The sequence below is a fragment of the Leptodactylus fuscus genome, chromosome 10 (assembly GCF_031893055.1).
Source record: "Leptodactylus fuscus isolate aLepFus1 chromosome 10, aLepFus1.hap2, whole genome shotgun sequence".
Classification (NCBI taxonomy): Eukaryota; Metazoa; Chordata; class Amphibia; order Anura; family Leptodactylidae; genus Leptodactylus; species Leptodactylus fuscus.
The window spans coordinates 42,818,332-42,840,365 of record NC_134274.1 but is presented as its reverse complement, the minus strand read 5'-3'; the positions used below and the strand labels follow the sequence as shown (position 1 = coordinate 42,840,365).

Sequence of the window (22,034 nt, the reverse complement as noted above, 5' to 3'; positions counted from 1 at the left end):
TACGCGTTTCGGGGCTGCATAGTATGCCCCTTACTCATAGCCTGCTAGTTATCAACTGAACCCACATTATATAGCCAGTTAAGTCCTCCCACATTTGGGTTTAATTTAACCCTGTACGTGCTATATATACAAGAACACTAAAAATTGTATCTACCGCCTGCTCCTGCTTTCTCCCCTGTCCCCCGCGCATCCGCCCCCTCCCATCCCCGCGCCTATGGCCCTGCTTCCGTTGGCGCCCCTGGCCCCCCTTCTGTGTCGCGTGCCTCTGGCCCCCAACTTCTCATCCCGGGGCACCCCCCTTCACAGGCGCCATTTCCCTCAGCGGCTCCCCACCCCAATCTCTCGGCCCCCCCGGGCTCCCTGCCCGCGTCCCAACCCCCAACCTCCCCTCCCGCGGGCCACTGGCCCCCCCTCCCCTTCTCAAGGCACCCACCAACCCCTCTTCACCCCGGGGTCCCCCGCCCCATCCACCCTGTGTGGCACTCCCCGCCTCCCCCCTCCACTAAGTCCCCTTGCTTTCGCTTCCGCAACCCGCGCCCCTTGCTCCCCCTCCCCCGTGGCCCACCTAACCCCCTTTCTCCCGTGACCCACGGAAGAGAGGGGCCTGAAGACATACAGGATTCCAGAGGGATCATTATATTTACAAGTATAATAATAGTAGTTTCAGTTTGAACGTCTTTGGTCCGAACAGAACCACCAGGCAAATCTTATAAAATACATCTCATGGGGTTTGCTAAACATATTCTCATGCTGTGGGCTCATGACCTTACTCACTGATCCCCACTCCTACTTCTGCCCACCTCTGCTTCCCCTTGTTCCCTTCGGGGGCCCTGTGTGTCCCATATCATGTTGCTGTCAGCACATGATATGAGGCTCACAGGGCCCCATGGAGGGAACAAGAGAAAGTAGAGGTGGCTGTGAAGAGGAACGGGTATCGGAAAGTAAATAGGGCCAGTTATCTGCTGGGTTACTCCAGTAGGTGATGGCCTATTACAAAAACAAACACAAAAAAACAAAACACAGAGGCCCATGGAGAACCCTTCCGTCGCGGCATCCTGATTAAGCCCGAATGAATAGGAGCGTCAGTGCTGTAAATGCAGATAATTATAGCACATGCATGTAGATTGCAAGGATACACAGCTGCAAAAAATGCGATTGTGTGTCTGGGCCCATAAAAATGCATGTGTCGTTACTGTGACAAGACATTGAACCCAATTTCCCACTAGCTACTATAAGTTGTGTTCTAATGATTAGGCGATTTTTGGGTTTTTTGTCTTCACATTGTATAAGCTAAATTTTCGTTTGTTTTCTGGCGATGTCGCCATATATGTTTGTGATATGAGGTGTACTTTTTCAATGCCACCATTTTGGGGTACCTGTAACTTATTTTCTAAATTTTAAATTTCTGACATTGCGTTTTAGCATTTAATTTTTTTTCCCGTGCTGCATACAACATAAGTAACATGTGACCTTTATTTTGCGAGTCGGTATGATTACGGCGATACCTCATTTATATTCTTTTTCCATTTGCTGCTAATTGTGCAGAATAAAATTCAAATTAGGGAAAAAAATCTATTATTTTTGCATCGCCATCTTCTGAAAGGCATAACATTTTTATTTTTCTGTTCAAAGAGCTGTTGAAGGGCATTTTGGTCTTCATCTGACAATTATGACCTGATTACTTGTTATTGAACATTTTGTGAAGCAAAGGTGGTGAATAATAATTATTTTGTTTGTTTTTTCTACGTTTATGTCGTTTAGCGTGCAGGTTAAATAATGTTTTATTTTTATTGTTCGGGTTTTTACGGACGTGGTGATACCAAATATGTATTTAAAGGGATTCTACCACTAAACTAACATTCTTTTCTAATGACCTCGTCTCCTACCGTCGCGCCGTTCCGTAGAAATACTGGTTTTAATGTAAATGAGTTCTCCGCAGCAATGAGGGCGGGCCCCAGCGCTCAAACGCCGATGAGCGCGTCCCCATTTGCTGTCTGAGAAAGAGCTCTCGGGCAGCAGTGGGGACGTGCTCATCGGCGTTTGAGCGCTGGGGCCCGCCCTCATTGCTGTGGAGAACTCATTTGCATACCGGTTAAAACCGGTATTTCTATGGAACGGCGCGGCAGAGACCACATCTAAAGGTAGGAGACGAATAGCCTTTCTTAAGGCTATTCCGACGTGGTAATTAGAAAACATGTTAGTTTAGTGGTAGCATCCCTTTAAAAAAAAAAATCTTTATTTTTTCATAATAAAACATTTTATATGGGAAAATTGGATTTTTGGAGCTTTATTTATTTATTTTTTTTAACATATTTTTAACAAGTTGTTTTTTTTTTTTTTTTGTATTTTCTGTCCCCATGGGGGATTGAACCAGTGATCTTCTGATCACTGCTTCAATACATATACGCTGCAATACACATGTATTGCGGTGTATAGGAGGCTGTCAGCCCGTGCAGACACATGGGCTGGCAGCCTCCATTCCTGGCAGGGAACACATGGAGGGCAGACCCGGGGTCACTGCACAGACCCCAGGCTGTCCATTAGGGACACTGGCACCCCCCGAAACCGTCGCGGGGGGTGCTGATTGGGACCAGAGCGCATACAGAAACTCCCTGAGATGGCACGGTCATGTTTGACCATGGCATCTCAGGGGTTAACACCCACGATCGGACCCAGTTCCGACCGCGGGTGTTGAGCACAGTGTCAGCCGTGTCAGTCTGTCATACGGCTGACACCTGCAAATGTATAGGAGGCTGTCAGCCCGTGCAAACACACGGGCTGACGGCCTCCATTCCTGGCAGGATCAACCGGGTAAGTGGAGGGGAAGAGATGGGGCAGACCCAGGGTCAGTGATTAGACCCTGGGCTGCCTATTAGGAATACCGGCACCCCCCGAAACCATCACGGGGGGTGCCGATCGAGACCCCAGAATATAAGGAAACTACTTTGTGCGCGCCTGCGCTGCTCTCCTGATTCATGTTGACCCCTGAGATGCCGGCAAATCAGGAGAGCAGCGCAGGCGCGCACAAAGTCACATGACATGGTCAGACAATGTCACATGTCCCTCCATGTCACGCGCACGGTGGTCAAGGGAGGCATGTCAGGGAGCCGGCAGAGCCATGTTAGGGGGGGGGGCGTGGCTTTAAAAATAAAGGGACAGAAGCAAAAATGAAAATGAATGTCTATTAGTAAATTTATTATTTATCGTTGGGCTACACATTGCAGAGTTTTAGTTATAAAGTGGCCAACCCCTTTAAGTAAGAATCTCCTAGATGCTATGTACTGAGCTTAAAGTGCACAAATCCTAGCACAAATATTAATTGCATCATGCTAGGATATGTCCTCAATACCAAGTATCCACTGTGACCTCCACCGACCACTACCACAAAGTGGAGTGACTCCGTAAAAGTCTTCGGTCAGCTACTCGGGTATCTCTTCACAATAACTGACCAGTTATTGAATCATGTAGGATTTGTTCTTTAGTAAAATTTGTTTTATGGCTTAGTTTAGAGCAAAAAAAAACTAATTTTGGTAGCAAAGCCTTGTGTTCCAAACCTGTTTATCTTAAACTTGCCATGAGTTCTTGAATGGAAAAAACATTCATTACATATCGGGAGATAAGTCTGCAGTTTGTATTCAGCTTATCTCTCATGTTCCTGGCATATGCACAGTCAAGTGATGAAGACGAGGCCAGAACACTTCAGCGTTACTGAGCATATATAATCTAGGTCCAGGGATCCGATAAAAGTGACGTATCTTTAGGGTAGGTCATCAATATTTTTAACCTAGAAAACTCCTTTAAAGGGATTCTACCATTAAACACATTTTTTTCTCATTGACACGTAGGAATAGCCGTAGGAAAGGCTATTCTTCTCCTACCTTTAGATGTCTTCTCCGCACCACCGTTCAGTAGAAATCCCGTTTTTGTCGGTATGCAAATGAGTTCTCTCGCAGCACAGGGGGCGTCCCCAATGCTGCGAGAGAACTCTCCAGCGACGCCTCCATCTTCTTCAGGAACGTCCTCTTCACACGTCTTCTCTCGGCGCAGGCGGTCAAACTTGTAGGCCTCGGGCAGAGCCGACTATGTAAGCGGCCATTTTTCTTGTGGCTGTGGGCATGCGCAGTCAGCTCTGCCCGAGGCCCTAGGCCTACAAGTTTGACCACCTGCGCCAGAAGAAGACGCGTGAAGAGGACGTTCCTGAAGAAGATGGAGGCGGCGCGGGAAGAGCTCTCTCACAGCATTGAGGACGCCCCCAGTACTGTTTGAGCACTGGGGCCTGCGTGCTGCGTGAGAACTCATTTGCATACAGACGAAAACCAGGATTTCTACAGAACGGCGGCACAGAGAAGACATCTAAAGGTAGGAGAAGAATAGCCTTTCTTAAGGCTATTCCTACATGTCAACGAGAAAAAAAATGTGCTTTAATGATAGGATCTCTTTAATTTTTTTAGGTTATATTATACAGTTCTCAACATAGCATCATGTATCATTAGATGCATAGCTTCTTGTATGTATACTTTCATAGGAATACAATCACTAGCTTTTCTCATGTGATAGAGAAGCTTTACTAAATTTTAAGACTTTGGCTATCAGCGGTTTATGAAGAAGTCAGAACACTTACAAATAGTGATGTTAGTATGAGAATTGGATTATAGGTGATCTGATAAATCACATTTTGTTTGACATCATGTGGATGCCTATTATGCCTATGTATCTGGGCAAAAGCTTACACAAGAACTCAATATGGGAAGAAACCAAGCTAGGAGAGGCAATGTTATGCTGCTGGTAGTGTTTTTCTAAGAAACCCTCTGCCCTGGTAATTATGTGGATTTTAGGCCTGGTTCACACCTGCGTTCGGTAATCCGTTCACGGAGTCCACATGGGGACCCTCCCTGAATGGACTAGTAAATGCATTGACAAGTGGAGAGCTTATGAAAGCACACGGACCCCATAGACTATAATGGGGTCCGTGTGCTTTCCGCGCGATGCTCTCACAGAACATGCAGACAGAAAATACTCCACAATCTACTTTCATGTCGCATGACTTGTGCGGAAAGCACACGCACCTGCACACAGCTTGCCAATGCGTTTGGTATTCCATTCGAGGGGTCTCCATGCGGACTCTCCGAACAGATTACCGAATGCAGATGTGAACCAGGCCTTATTAGTTGACATATCGCACCTACCTAAACATTGTTGCAGGACACGCACAACCCTTGGCAATGCTATTCCCACATGTCTAGGATCTTTCAGCAAACCTCTAGAGGTCTTATGGAACCTATGCCTTAATAGGTTTGAGCTGTTTTCCAAGATGAATGGCATCTGTACAGAAATAGGTGAATTTGTTATTATGGCTCATCAATATATACAGCAGGCTCATTAATGTGTCCGAATATGGCTTTATAGGCTATATGCATGCAACAAAAAACTTGCCTTATGATCCCCATAAAGTTGTATTATGAAATGAATCAGCAGAGAACTTGGCTCTAAAAATGCAATAGCGCTAAAACGTAACTGGCATAAGGAATGATGAGAGAAATTTCCTTCTCTATGGATTTGGTGGCTCACAATATTTCAGTGGAAAGAATTTTTACGTTTCTGGTTATTCTTTCTTCCTCTGTCTAATAATAAGCCTAAACTACATGGGAATTAAAGGGAAGCTTAGAATTTCTTATCTGTAAATAAAAGTACACGGATCGTTCCCGGATGCCACTGGGATACCGTCTTATATGTAGTTAGCACTCTTTGATATGTTTGCTAGCTCATGGTCGCAGGCATGGTATATGCTTGGGAATTCTATGATTATGATCTAAACATAGAGGGAAAGGCACATTATGACTAACGTCCGGTCTTTGAACTACACAGCTTGGCAGAACAGCCAAATCCCTATTCAGAACAGACTTGCTTTCCCAAATGCTTTAGAAAATTGTTACAATAAGTAGCGGAATAAGAGCAGTTATGATTCTAGAACATTGGTTAGATCAACTCCATCAAAACCAGATTCCCCATAGTAATTATTCATCAGTGACCATGCGTAACTTGCTGATGAATCAATGTATATTGAAGGTACATTGACATCTTGATCCACATCACAATCTGGTAGAGCATATGGATGGATACATACCAGTGGCAACACTGAACAAGAATGGCCAAGTACTTCCAATGTACAAGCACTACAATCAGAAGTGATACTATGATGGAGTATCTGTGTGAATCATACACACCAAATGTACAAGTGAGATTTCTCCAGGCATTAGTTTCGTTCCAAGGTCCTAAAACGCACTGTTAGGTTAATTGACTTCCTATCACATGATCGCTTGTGTATATGTGTAGGGAAGTGAAATTGTAAACCAATATGGGGCAAAGATGGCTGTGAAAGAGGACAAATTTTGCAGAATATCAAAGAGATGACTGAATATACTTATCCTACCAATATTATAAATGTGGAAGTTTGTGTGCTTGTGTGATTGTTCCTCAATCATGCAAAAATGGCTGAACAGATTTGAATGAAATTTGGCACATAGATAGTTTGTTTCCTCCATTAACACATATGCTACTTTTTATCCCAGTAAATGACATGGCTTCACGTCTGTTATGAATTTATGTTCACATATTATATTACAGTGCTCTTGCAGCAGCCTTATCTCAGCTTCTGAGAAAGCCAGGGCTGTTATCTCTCTGTGTAAACACACGCTAACCCTCAGTGGATCGTGTACATATTACCTGATCTGCTCCAGGCAGTGCTGACAAACTGAAATGAACAAAGACTTTTAATCAAAATTGGCAGTTTTCAATTTTAAACATGCCTGGAAAAAGAAAATCTAATTTGTTGCAAAGAACGAGAGTTATGAAGTTAGCCAGAAGTCAACAGAGTTCTCCTCAAGCGGAGCTGAGGGGGATCATCGACGCCACCAACACACTCATTATATGGCGTCTCAGCGAGCTGCTGAGATGCCAGAACAATCACGGGCACAGTGCGAGGAACGAGTTCAGCGGCAGGCCAGCTTGACAGCTGCCGAAATGCTGGAGCAGGCAAAGCATTGACAACAGCAATTTGCTGAATATAGGCGGATCATTGACGCCAACAACACGCAGACGAATTCGCGGGCAGAGGCTAGTGATGTATAAATAAACTATGCAATTCATGTTCTCAGTTGTAGTGAATCAGAAGGGGCCTGATCCGATAACATGGCAGGACATAAGCTCTTCATATGTTCTCAGATGTTTAATATGAAATCTGAGAGTCCCCAGTGATGATTAGGAAAGTGAGTCACTAGGTGAAGCCATTAATCCGTCGCTGCTTTCTTCATAGTATACATGTCATTTTGGGTTATTGGCAAACTTTGAATGCTTAGCTTGAGAAGCCAAAATCCTAAGAATTACATAGAACGTTTGATCTTGGCAAGCAGTCTCCAGCATTTCGTACAACATATGTTTCCAAGATGACCACAGTCCTAATGACAAACCACGCTTCAGCTTCTGTTTTCGTTACTGAAGTGTCTTTCTGGTGAAAATCTAAGAAACGTTCCTATTTTATTTGGAAACACCGGCGTCTTCACTCATGGTCTGTGACAAAGTGGTGGAGCGGAAATCCCTTCCTAGGCAGTTGGTATTTGTCATGTCATTATCACCAAAGACTTGCTTAATTGACTGTTTAGATTGCAGCCATTAATGGGGCCCCTATGACATTAAGTCTAATAAGGCAATTTGCCTAAATGGGCAATAGTATGACATCTTAGTACTATACCAGGGGAAGTCTTTAAAGGGACTGGATCATCTACAATTATTCACTAATTAAATCCAGATAGTAATAAATAACCTTGATGTGACCTATTTCTCTTTATTTTTTTTTATTTTTTTTCTATATATCATTATGGGGACCTGCCATCTTGTCTAAGCCACTGTAAACAGCATTTCAGAGTTTTGCATTACAGCAGCAACATGGATCACAGGAACCCATAGAGTGTAAATTTTTTTTCTATAGGAGAGTGTTTTAAGGATGTTCTGAGACTTGTGTAAGGAAAGGGTGAAAGTGACCTGTGACCATTAGCTGTTGTGAATGGTGGATACTGTGTTATCTGTATATTGGCGTTATCTTTTAGTGTAATCCTGTCTGTAATGATAATGAGCCGACTGTTTAAAAGTGAATTTACTATATACCGTAACATACTGGAATGTCACAGTTGAGCAATTCCTCAGTACTGCTGCTTAAACCTGGGAGGAAGGGAAAGACAGAGTCCTAAACTTGACCCAGTGCCTATCCTTATCTACTTGCCTCAACTGTCCTAATGAAAGGGACAACTGGGCGACAAACCCTTCTCTACATAAGTGTAAACACAGAGCGTGGACAAGACAACACAACACAGAAGAGGAGTCAGCAAGCCAAGGGTCAAAGCCAGAGAGACAAAGCAGTACCAAATCATAATCCAAAAGAGTAGCCACAAGGAAAGCCAAAGGTCAGAAGTCACTAAATACAATACAATAGAAAAGAGAACCTTAGCGAGGACAGAGTCAGGCCCGATTCACATCTGCGTTCGGGTTTCCGTTCGGGGACCTCCCAAACAGAAACCTATATGCATAGAAAGGCAGTTACCTGGGAAACATGCGGATCCCATAGACTATAATGGGGTCCATGTGGTTTCCACATGAAGCCAGCAAGTCCCGAATACTTTAGGCAGAATAATAGTGTTTAATGAATAACAAAAACAGATTATTAGAATATAAAATATGGGTTTAAAGTTTTACTTTCCTTCTTTTCTTTGAGCCAAGAGTCATTGGTGACATAGAGTGGTACAAGAGGTTCATGTCATACTCTTTGTTCCACTTGTGAATAGTACATAATGGGCCTTCAGGCACCAGTAGCCCCGAAACAAATACCAATTGTGCAAGATAAACATATTTGTTTCCAGACATTATGTACAGGACCATATTTTATAAAGTTGACAATAGTGTTCTGATAGCTATTCAGATAGAGAGTACAGGTGCTGGGAGAAATCTGCTTCTTACCTCCACTGAGAACAAAAGAATCAGGTAGTCTGAAACGACCCCATTTACCTCCCAAGATTTGCCATTAGGTTGAGTCTGTCAAGGTTGCGTAAGTCATGCTAGGTCAACATCAATCAAATGTGTATGGTCAGCTTAAGCCTAGACCGTGGTAGAAAATGGACATGAAAATTGTACATTTTGCACCTGAGGAGCACCAGCTGTTACGGATTCCTCATATGTTTGTCCATAAAAATGGTCAAAAATAGAACATGATCTGTTTTTTTGATTTGTCAGATGAAACAGGCTGTCAACAATTACCGTATATACTCGAGTATAAGCCGACCCGAATATAAGCCGACCCCCCTAATTATACCACAAAAAACTGGGAAATCTTATTGACTCGAGTATAAGCCTAGGGGGGAATGCAGCAGCTACTGGAAAATTTCCAAAATTAAAATAGATAACAATACAATTACATTAACTGAGACATTAGTAGGTTAAATGTTTTTGAATATTTATTTAAAAGAAAAACAGTAAACTATTGGAAAAGAGGGATAACAAAAACAATATTAGCAACCAAGCTAAAATATGAGTTAAAATCCTTCAAAACTGGATTCCTCATCATCTGTATGTCCAAACAGAGCTTCAGCATTTTCTGCTGTGAGGTTATCAGCATAGACATTGTCATCATCGCTGAGTTCACTGTCATCACCATCATTGGTGTCGTCCTCAAACAAAGCGCCATCTTCACTGCCATCCATAGCATTACTAATGCCACATTTCTTGAAGGCATGTTGCACCATGTCCTCTGGAATCTCTTCCCATGCATCACGAACCCACTTAGCAATCAACTCTATGTCGGGCTTCATTAAATTTCCAACTTTGGTCAGTCGGGCTTGACCAGATGACATCCATTCATGCCACATCCTTCACACACGGTCTTTGAATGGCTTATTTAGACACACATCCAGAGGCTGCAATACAGATGTAAGCCCTCCTGGAATAACGGCCAAAGTAACTTTAGAAGACTTTGCCAATTTTTTTACGTCCTCACATGTGTGTGCTCTGAACATATCCCAAACTAGCAGTGAAGGTTTTTTCTTTAACGCTGCTCCTGGTCGCCCATTCCAAATTTCTTCCAGCCATTTTTTTGTTCCCTCTTCATCCATCCAGCCTTTAATATGTGCACGCACTGTAATCCGTGGTGGGAATTTTACCTTTTTAGGCAAGGTCTTTCTTTTAAAAATAATTACAGGCCGTAGCTTGGTTCCATTAACCAAACACGATAAAACAACTGTGAAATGGTTTTTCTCATTTCCTGTTGTTCTCAGTAAAATTGTTTTTTTCTCCCAAACTTGCCACAGTAATGTTGCTTGGAAGATCAAAGGTCATAGGTGTTTCATCCATATTCCCAATATCTCCCAGGTCATAGTTATGGATCTTTCTTTGTTTGATGATGAATGAATGGAATGATGTCACTTTTTCATCAAGGTCTTTTGGCAACTTCTGTGAAATCTTTGTTCTTTGCCGCAAACATAAGGAAAATCTATTCATAAAGCGGCTACACCATCCTGCTGACGCAACAAACTTTGCACTGCCTGGTGCTTTTAATGTGTCATCTTTAGCCAACTGAAGGGCACGTAAGCGAATTCCCATGCGTGTTACGCAGTAACCATTTTGACGACACTCCATAACCCATTTATGCAATTCAGTCTCTAGAGCGTCATATGGAGATGTCAAACCACGTCGAGCTTTTTTTGCCTTTGGAATCTTTTCCAAATCAGCTTTCATTTTCCACCACTCTCTCTCGTTTTTCGTCAACACAAAATTCCCTACTTGCAATACAGTTATTGCTTTCCTCTGCTCTTGCCACAACCTTAAGTTTAAAACCAGCTTCATATGATCTGCGTTTTTGTTTTGGTCCAGGATTAGAAATATTGGGCTCCATTTCTATCAGGATAAAATTTAAAAAAAGACTTTGATATCATAAACTGTACTCCAAAAATAAGCAGTAGTTATAGTTCTTAAGGTACAGGTCAATTTACTGTAATAGTAGGCCGGCTTCAGGTTTGTGTGGGCCCTTGGGCGATGTACGGGGATGCATAAGGTGTTTTTGTTTTGTTTTGTTTAATGGGGCTGGGTGTACTTTTCAGTTTTACCATTTTGGGGAATTGCTTTTGCTTTGATCACTTTTTATTCAAAGTTTTATCATAGGGAAAACGGTTTGGCACTTTTGACTTTTTTTCCCCCACTACAGCGTCTACTGTATGGGAAAAATATTTTTATAGATTTGTATACTGGGTGTTTTCGGACACGGGGATACCTAATTTTATTTCTTAGACCCCCTAGGGGTCTTGAAACCTAGGGGATCTGATGGGATGGGTAGGGTGGCCGGAGTTTTTGGTTGCTGGGGAAGGGGAGGGGGTGTTTTGGTTGTCTGTCTGCCCCTTCCCTGAGCTTGAGAACTGGACTTTTTTTCCCCCACTTGGAATTCAGCCTGGATGAATATAGGGGACCTGCAGTGCTCCTATTAACCCCCTCCTTACGGAATAGGAGTACTGCAGATCCCCCTATATTCAGCCTGGCTGTAGTCAGTCTGAATGCCAATTGGGGAGAAAAAAAAAAAGTCTCAGGAAAGGGGTAGTTAGCAAACCCCACCCCCCAAACCAACCTACCCCCCCAACACATACTGCACCCCAAAACCCCATCAACATTTTTTTTTCATTTTTCAAAAAGGAGAAGCGTGACGGTACTTACCGTTACTTCTCCTACCCGTCCAGTCACTACAGTAACCCAAGCAACCACAAGCTCCTCCCATGCTTGGATGGGATCCTATCAGTTTGCGAGGGGTGTGGTTGCCTAGGTTGCACTGTCGGCCAGTGGCAGTCTGGAGCCGGCGGTGAGCGGAGGAGGAGCCAAGCAGCGGGCCAGGTAAGCCTGCATTCCCCACCCCCCCTCTCCCCCGTACACAGCTTACCAGTATGTATTCCGTCTGGGGGAGTCTGCATGAGGAACCCCCTGGACGGAACACAATTGCAGCACTGCTTTAAAGCACACGGATCTCATAGACACTTAAAGTCTATGGGGTCCATATGTGCTTTAACAAAACTGTGCGTGCAGCTGCCATTTTAGAGCAGCACGCGCAGTGAGCTGAAGCGGGCTGTGCGCTGCAAGCACAACGGACCCCATTATAGTCTATGGGGTCCGTGAGCTTTAACTAAACAGCACGTCTGAAGTCACGGAGCGCCGCCGGAGTCACGGAGCCGTGTAGACACCACTTGGCGGCCCGGGAGACAGTCTCTCCTTGACTCCATGACTCCTGCTCCTTGACCCTTGTATAAGCCGAGGTGGACTTTTTCAGCTCAAAAACCGGGCTGAAAAACTCGGCTTATACTCGAGTATATACGGTAGTCATGTGAATAGCCCTCATTCACATACAGTGAATTATATGTAGCCATGTCACAACCATTACATGTAAAACAGTGATGTCTCCGTAATGGAGGTGGCGATTCACAAGGAGAAAACACTTTCATTCTGGTCCGCCTGATGTATCCATATCTGCTACGCTGAGCTTCCTTTAAAGGGGCTCTATCATTGGGAAAAGTCATTTTTTAACTAAGCGCATACATGCATATCCTTTAGAAAGGCTATTCCACACCTACCTTTTGTATGTAAATCACTTCAGTAGTTTTTGAATGAGCCCGTTTTTATGCATATGCTAATTAGCCTCTCGGTGTACCAATGAAGTCTCATCGTGCACCCTCTGCCCATTGTTTCCTATGTATGTGTACAGTACAGGCTGCTGCTGACTTCCTGTTTGCACACACAGATAGGAGAGAATAGCAGATAGGAAGCTGCTGGGAACTTCCTGTGCTGGCTGGAAGCTATTTAGCATATGAATAAAAATGGGCTCATTCAAAAGTCACTGAGGCAATTTACATACAAAAGGTATATGTGGAATAGCCTTTCTAAAGGCTATGCAGGGAAGTAATTAGTTAAAAATGACTTTTCCTAATGAGCCCCTTTAAGGTTTCCCTATAGAAACCAGGTCTAAATTGACCTAGCAAACATTACAAAAAGTCTTAACCCACTGGATTTTCAGAAGGTGGATTGTGACCTTGTTTGCCTTTGTTTGCAAATAGTTTGCGGTTTCTCAGGTGACAAAACAGCAGATAGTCCTGCCATGACCCTTATCATATAGTCATTCCTGAAGACACTGAAGTATTAGGCAATACCCTGTAACTGTCCTGCATCACACCCCTACCAATGTAAGTCTGCTTTCATCCAGGCACTTTCATAACATTTCTTTGACGTCTTCTTCTACAGTAACCAGCTGCATTTCTGTAAAGACTCCATTTTTATCTGCTTAAAGTTAAAAGTGGGCTGAAAGTGACCCCTGAATTTTTCTGTGCTGGCCAAGAATGACTGACTCGGAGGATAAGCGTGCCTCCAACCGACTCTTGGGGATTTGTGCTATTTGAGGAATAAATGTGACATGAACGCATGACTTTTTCAGTATCTTTGCAGCTGTTGTTTACTTGCAGGATACTTTTTTCCCTGTTTCTGTGACCAATTTGTGGTGACAGATAAAGAGACAACAAGCATATGTTACTACTTTTTTTAAACTTAAGATTAAAGTCTGTATTATTGGAATATGTCAGTATTTTTTGTTTTTATTTGTGTGCAGAAGTTCATAGTGTACAATATTTTTGGCTTTATTGCAGCTTCAACGCATAGTAGACACCTTGCAACATATTTGCACTTTATTGCAACTATCATGGGAGTAAGCATAGTCGTTTCTATTATGCACCTTTAAAGGGGGTGTCCCATCTCAAGGATCCTATTTATACTGGTAGCTTATGTAAATTGAAGACTTTTCCTAAATATATTGCTTTAGAAATGCTGCTTTGTTTGCCTGTTATGTGAACTTATTACGCCCATTGTTTACACAGCATTGTTATAACCACGGACCTGGGAGATAGGACAAGTGATATCACTTACTCAATGACAGCTAATTGCAGTTTGCTGATAAGCAGAGTCTATATGTAAACACACAGATAACACTGAGTCCATTCTCTACAAGAATCTGTATATTATCTCATGTGTATAAGTGTTGTGAGACTTCTCAGGCCCCTTCAGCACGAGGTGGGGGGAGAGGAGGAATACAGGAAGTGAGAAGAGACAACAGGCAGATTGCTGAAACACTGAGATGGCAAAACTCCTTTAAAGAGGACCTTTTATGTCATCGGGCACATGTGGTTATATATATTGATAGAAAACCTTGTGCTGTCTGAAAACTCTCCAGTGATGCTTCTGTCTTCTTCTGCCGGACACCTCTTCACTATGTCACCAGCCACATCTTCATCCAAAAGCGCTGACTGCGCATGTCCATTGGCCATTTTCTTGTGGCCGACCGGCGCTTGTGTAAGAGGCCACAGGTAAATGGCCATCGACATGCACAGTCAGAGCTTGTTTTTGGACAGCACAGGGGATGCCCCCTGTGCTGTCTAATAACTCATTTACATATGGAAGAAATAAGTAATTTCTCAGGAACAGTGGCACGATTCAGAATAATAAAGCTAAGAGAGGAATAGCTTTCTTAAGGCTATTCTGACATATTCTTATCTAAAAAAAAAAGGGGGAGGGGACTCTAATGATAGAATCCCTTTAAATATTGTCAACTGTCTAGACAATATAATGGCGATGTGCAGTGAATGACTGCCTCCATGTGTTTTCATTGTGAGCCCTGGCTCTCTGTTCATCCTTCTACTTTTAAGTTTCTGTGTATTATGCAGCTATTACGAGGACGTCTGTACATGTCATTATATTTCTCTGCACATAGGGCGAGCGTGTGTGGCTGTACGGCAATAGGATCCATATGTTTGTTGTCTTTCCAGGAAATCGTTGATGGAATAATTGAAAACTTACATTAGCTCTCCCATACGACGCATAAGTTAGCTCAAGACACTGAGCCTTCTTTTGGCAAGTAATCAGTTGCTTCCTCCTCAGACAGTGACAAATGGCTTTATACACAAAGTAGCCACATCTTAGTTGGTTTAATTCACAATAAAAAATTTCAATTTGTTGACAACAAACACATAACCGAAAATATATTATACATAATGTAAATCACTCAAGGCACCCTGAAATGTTTCCATTATACTAACGAAAGAATTTAGACAACATTTGGCGGATTTGTTGTAGACATTTTTTGGAAAATGAGTACTGCTCATCTAACTGTAGTTGTTTCAGCAGCAAGCTCCATACTGATAACCGGAACAATTCACCACCATTTTTTATATGAAGCAAGAATATAAAATATGGGTGTAAAGTTTTACTTTCCTGCTTCTCTTTGAGCCAAGAGTCATTGGTGACATAGAGTGGTACAAGAGGTTCATGTCATACTCTTTGTTCCACTTGTGAATAGTACACAATGGGCCTTCAGGCACCAATAGCCCTGAAACAAATACCAATTTTGCAAGAGAAATATATTGGTTTCCAGATATTATTTACAGGACCATATTTTATAAAGTTGACAATAGAGTTCTGATAGCTATTCAGATAGAGAGTACAGGTGCTGGGAGAAACAACTGAGAACAAAAGAATCAGGCAGTCCGAACGGCCCCATTTACCTCCCAAGATTTGCCATTAGGATTGAGTTCGTCAGTGCTGTTATAAGTCATGCTAGGTCAAAGTCAATCAAATGTGTATGGTCAGCTTAAAGGGATTCTACCACTAAACCAACATTTTTTCTAATTTCCACGTCGGAATAGCCTTAAGAAAGGCTATTTGTCTCTTTCCTTTAGATGTGGTCTCCACGGCGCCGTTCCTTAGAAATACCGGTTTTAACCGGTATGCAAATGAATTCTCCGCAGCAATGAGGGCGGGCCCCAGCGCTCAAACGGCGATGGGGCGTCCCCACTGCTGCCCGAGAGCTCACTCCAGCGATGCCCCCATCTTCAGCTGCAACCCCGCCTCTTCTGTCTTCCGTGTCGATCCAACCTCCGACGCCTGAGCAGTACGCTCCTGTATTGAACTACATGAGCAAGAGCGGCCTCCCAAAAATGGCCGCCGCCGGCTCTTGCTCTTGTAGTTCAATACAGGAGTGTACTGCGCAGGCGTCGGAGGTTGGACCGAGCTAGAAGAGGCGGGGTTGCAGCTGAAGATGGTGGCGTCGTTGGAGTGAGCTCTCAGGCAGCAGAAGGGACGCCCCCATCGCCGTTTGAGCGCTGGGGCCCGCCCTCATTGCTGCGGAGAACTCATTTGCATACCGGTTAAAACCGGTATTTCTAAGGAACGGTGCCGTGGAGACCATGTTTAAAGGTAAGAGACGAATAGCCTTTATTAAGGCTATTCTGACGTAATTAGAAAAAATGTTGGTTTAGTGGTAGAATCCCTTTAAGTCTAGACTGTGGTAGAAAACGAACGTGAAAAATGTACATTTTGAACCTGAGGGGCACCAGTTGTTACGGATCCCCCATATGTTTGTCCTTAAAACAAAAATAGCACATGACCTGTTTTTTTTTATTTGTAAACTGTAATTAACCGTAGTTTAGAGTTGAGCAAGTAGTATTCAATCGAATACCTCACCGCCATAAGAATGCGTGTAAGCGGCCGAACACCAAGGGGTTAAGTGCATCAAATATTCGATGTGTTTAACCCCTTGGTGTTCGACCGCTTACACGCATTCCTATGGCGGTGAGGTATTTGATCAAATACTACTCACTCAACACTACTGTAGTTGTTTCAGCAGCAAGCCCCATACCGATAACCAGAACAATTCACAGCAATTTCTACAACAAGCAGAATAAGACCCAAGTCACCATGTTTTTGATGTGAATGTCCTGTTTAGAGGTTTGGGAATGAAAGGTTCCTCGATTATACACAAGCATTGCCAGTTTGTCTATTCTTTGAATGGAGAGAGGGGCGTAAACCACTGCCAAGACCATTGGTGTCAATTTACCTCCCCTGAGAACAAAAGGATTGGGATTAAAATTAACATGTCCAAACCTTCCTCCCCCACCCACATCATCTGTTGAGAGGATTCCATGCACATAAGCCAGTTGTCCATCGAAATCACTGCGTTTGGCTGATTTTGCTTTGCTCTTGTGCATGGAGACGGTAAGATCTACAATCTTGTTTACTGTAATGATATGTAACTGGATGTCAAAAGATTTGCAGGTATTTGTTTTAGTATTTTTGAGCCTATTATTGTATCAGTTCTACAAAAACAGTGATAACATTTTCCTTTTTTTTCTTTGTAGGAATATAGATAAGGATGCAAAGATTCTGGAGACATGTCTTTGTCCTAACACCTGAAGAAGGGGAGACAAATTCTCGAACCAAAAAATTAAGAAAGTGATGTTCCTTTGGAAATCTTCTCTGCCATGGACAGATTGCAGTACGTCCCCATGGATCTCAGAGATGTGCTGAGGACAATCAGGATGAAAGCCAAATATGCTCTCTTCTTAGTCTTAGTGGTGGTTCTGGTCATTATCGAGAAGGAAAACAAGATCATCTCAAAGTAAGAAAATGGGGAAAAAAGTTTAGGTAATGAGAAGGGAAGACGTGAATGTTTATATAACTCCTAAGGCTTTGTTCACATAGTTGATGTGGATCTTTCAAAGAGTCAGTGGTAGGAATCCAAAGGTAAAACTTTGAATTTCTAACACTGGTGTGCAAAGGATCTGCATATGGATTAGTCCCATTGTAATTCAGTTGGGCTAATCCACAGCTTTTACCCCATTTACTTGCTTTAGCTGTGGGATGCGGAATCCATGTCAAAATCCACACAATTTCCATGCAGCCTTATTATTCACATCATATAGTTATGGACTAGCTTAAAGTTGAGTAGAATTTTCAGGAAGATCCACTGCATCAAATTTGTTTAACATCTTACAGAACACAAAGAAAACTTTATAAATCACATAAAAAAACAAACTATGGGAATATGGAAAGTCAGCACTATGGCACATCTGTTGACAAATATATAATTTTCCCATGAGCACATTTTCTTGTGATATCTGATAGCTAGAATGCATGTGCTCTTCCATTGACACATTCAAAAAAATTCTGTTTAGATTGGTCAATTTCCAATATTCCATACATTCAGTGTTTTTGAGATCCAAAAAATACAGGATTTAATTAAAATATTTGACAACTAATTTTTTTTTCTTTTGTTTATCACTTGCAGGGTATCAGACAAACTTAACCTGAAACAAATGCAACAGAACATAGAGATCAACAGCACAGACTCCAATATTGTCTACTCAGAAAATGGTTCTTTGCTGTCCCTTAGTGAGCTGGACTCTGCTTTTTCTCAGTTTAGGAAGGAACTGGTTAACGTCACCCTACAACTCGGTGGGAGTAACCCATTTCTTGCAGACCTTCCCAAAATGCCTCGAAGGCATATACTGCTGATGGCCACCACACGCACAGGCTCATCTTTCGTAGGCGAGTTCTTTAACCAACAGGGAAATATCTTTTATTTGTTTGAGCCCCTTTGGCACATTGAAAGAACAGTCTCCTTTGAATCTACTGGTGCCAATGCAGTCGGTTCAGCAATTGTTTACAGAGATGTTCTCAAGCAACTTCTCCTCTGTGATCTACATATCTTGGAGAACTTTATATCACCACCTCCTGAAAACCACCTCACAAGGTTCCTGTTCCGTAGAGGTTCTAGCAAGTCATTATGCGAAGACCCAGTGTGTACTCCAGTTGTGAAAAAAGTCTTCGAAAAGTATCACTGCAAGAATCGCCGATGTGGTCCTCTTAATATGACATTAGCCATAGAAGCATGTTTGAATAAAGAACATGTGGCTATTAAGGCAGTACGTATCCGACAATTGGAGTATCTACGAACTCTAGTAGAAGATCCAAGACTTGATATGAGGATAATACAGTTAGTGCGTGACCCAAGAGCTGTACTGGCATCTCGCATGGTAGCCTTCTCTGGCAAATATGAATCATGGAAAAAATGGGCCCTAGAAGGGGCAGCTCCCATACATGAGGATGAAGTCCAAAAACTAAGGGGAAACTGTGAGAACATCCGTATGTCTGCTGAAGTGGGCTTAAGTCAACCACATTGGCTTAGAGGACGCTACATGCTCATACGATATGAAGACATCGCTAGATTCCCTCTTGAAAAGGCCAAAGAAATGTATAAGTTTGCTGGCATCACACTTACCCCACAAGTGGAAGACTGGATCATCAAGAACACGCAAGCTTCCCAAGAAAATAATGGCATCTACTCTACCCAAAAGAACTCTTCAGAGCAGTTTGAGAAGTGGCGATTCAGCATACCATTCAAGTTAGCCCAGGTGGTTCAGGAGGTGTGCGAACCAGCAATGAAACTTTTTGGCTACAAGCTGGCTAATGATTACGAGACACTCACAAACAGATCGATAAGTTTGCTAGAAGATAAGGTGAATTTTTGGGTGACGTAGTGTTTTGCTTTGTAAATTATTTATATCCTGCATTAAGAACTTCCATTGAACTTTGTGCTTGAAATATGGGAGGCAGATGGAAGAGGGCTATTTTTGCACCTGCTGAGCCGCAATGCGCCATCTTTTAAGCCTGTGTGCATTTGTCAATGTATTACTTCCTAAATTAGGAAGTCTTTCTTATAGAAGTATCAGGGGAAGAAGCTGAAGATGCCGATTATCCAGATTGGTTTTTATAGTGGATGATTCCTGCTGATGTACAGAAAATGTCTACTTTTCCAGGTACTAAATGAGTCGATGCCTGGAAGAAGAAGTTATTCTCTCTGCACAGTACAAGCTGTTTTCTGAAGCCGAATAAAGGATTTTCTGCACTACAAGACATCCAAAGAGTTTGAGGACTCTGCAAACTTAAAATTGATCAAAAATACACAGCACATACATGATGATGTCACTTTTCCAGAGGATACAAGCTTTACCTTTTCGGGGTGGCTGAATAAAACAATAGGCTTATGATTTTGTGTTTCTTGCATATAAAGACCGTGAACTGCTGTATAAGCATTGCTGCCGATGAAAGCCAATATAGTCTTACGACGCGGAGAGAGACACGGCAATGCAGTGTATCTGAGTAAGAACAAGCTTGTGCACACAAAAAGAAGAAAAAAATTATATATGAGAAGCTGCGACATCCTTATTTCACACAAAGATTCCCAGATTTATAAAGTGTCCTTTCTTACAAAGTTTCAACACACGTGGCTTTGCACGTGACATCGAATACTTTATTCCGGAGGAAGTCGTTTTGTTTATTTGAGGCTGCACCAAGTGTTTCTCACTCCAGATTGTTGTAACACTCCATAAAGTGTGAACAGACCTCTCACCTGTCTTCTCTGTTCACCGGGGTCTGTAATGAGATAATGAATGCTTTTCAATGGGACTGTGTAGTGCTCAGAGCAGAGTAGCGGGCAGCTGGTCTTGTCCACACATTTATTAGTTTAGTGTAGAGATTAGACTATAATTTAAGATCAACATGAAGGAGCTTTTGTTAGACGAGATGCAAAAAGACTGGTATACAACACAACTGGGCACTGGGTACCAATACCAGTAATTGAAAGTTTTCCTAGGTATTTCTATTTCCCCTTTGATTTATTGCACAATGTTTCTTCATTAAGTTATAATGACACCAAAAACTGGACTCTCAGGATTGGGTAAATGTGGCTAGTTAAGAATTGCATATTAATCTTATTATTTCCATGGGGTTCTGTGATGACTAGACAACAAGCTAGACCAGTATTGGGGCTAATCCTAATGTACTAAATGTGAATATGCAGGTTGAAAGAGGTATTCTCATCACAGACATTTATAGCATATGCCATAAATGTCTGATGGATACGGGAAACACAATTGCTTTTTCCTATTCCAACTTTTGCCATGGCCATCCTAAATCGAGAGGTGGAGGCTCATGCGTTCCCATTTCTATAACAGACGTGCTCACTGGCTGCAAATCTGAAGACACAGCAGGTCCTAGATATAGAACTTGCATCTATCGGATATTCATGACATATCCTGTAGCTATAGAAGTGTCTATGGTGAGAACACCCCTTTAATCATAACTACATGTGTGACTACATTACAAAAAAAAAAAAAAAAAAAAAATTACAATAATTTTCTGTTCCAATGAGGAATCCTGTGGTGCAATGACTGGGCATACCTGGGCCTTACTGTAGAGTTAGAATTGGAAGATTATTTATACCTATAAAAGAGTTAAAGCCATTTGCGATAAAGAACTGTGTTGGTTAAAAGTGCACTTTACAAATAGAATTTCGTACAGTATGTTATAAGATTTCCGACTTGTAGGAACTTGTCCTTCTCTAGGATTAACAGAGTGAATGGCGCTTTATTAATAGTCACAGCATAAAAATGTTCAAACATGACAATAATTTGTTCTGACAAAGTACAAGCGTGTAGTGAAATGATCAGGATAGGTTCTTCCAATATGCTTATTACCTTCATTGAAATTCCTTAGAGCGTTACTGTCTGGATACCTTTGAAAGACTCAAACATTGTTGTGGCTTTTGGAGGGAGATTTATCAAAAATGGCGTTTCCGACGTCAACTAGGGTTGAGCGATCAGGAAAGCTCGGATCCTGATCGTCGATCGAGCAAATTTCGCGATCGGGATCGCTGGAAAATGATCGGAAATCGGATTTTGAAATCTCAAGATCGGATCAACCCTAAAAGTGACTTTTCCCATAGAGAAGCATTGACTAGGGTTAAGCGATCAGAAAAGATCGGATCCCGATCGGCGATCAAGCAGATTTCACGATCGGGATCGGCTGGAAAATGATCGGAAATCGAATTTTAAAATCGATCTTGAAATCTCAAGATCGGCTCAACCCTAGTGGTAACCTCTACAGTCATAAAATAGGAAATTTTGGGGGGGATGTCCACTTGATGAGAATTCCACAAATTTATCTTTAGAATTCTTTGCCGTACCCCATAAATTGCTAGTTTCGACCAAGGATAAATAAATCCAACCAAACTCAACATGACAGTGATGCCAGAACAAAGTAGCTGCAAACAAAACGTCTTGTAACTGAGCCATTTACAAGAC

At 42.3% G+C, this 22,034-nt stretch overlaps 1 protein-coding gene across 1 annotated transcript in view; it reads left to right on the top strand.

Annotated features, from left to right (window-relative positions):
- Window positions 1-21,495, top strand: part of CHST3 (carbohydrate sulfotransferase 3) — an 84,638-nt gene extending 63,143 nt beyond the window's left edge. The window contains exons 3-4 of the mRNA XM_075257846.1: window positions 17,250-17,509; window positions 18,179-21,495. Of these exons, the coding sequence (XP_075113947.1) occupies window positions 17,373-17,509; window positions 18,179-19,430 (1,389 nt within the window). The 5' untranslated portion in view covers window positions 17,250-17,372 and the 3' untranslated portion in view covers window positions 19,431-21,495. The remainder of the gene's footprint in view (window positions 1-17,249; window positions 17,510-18,178) is intronic.
- Window positions 21,496-22,034: the final 539 nt, after the last annotated feature.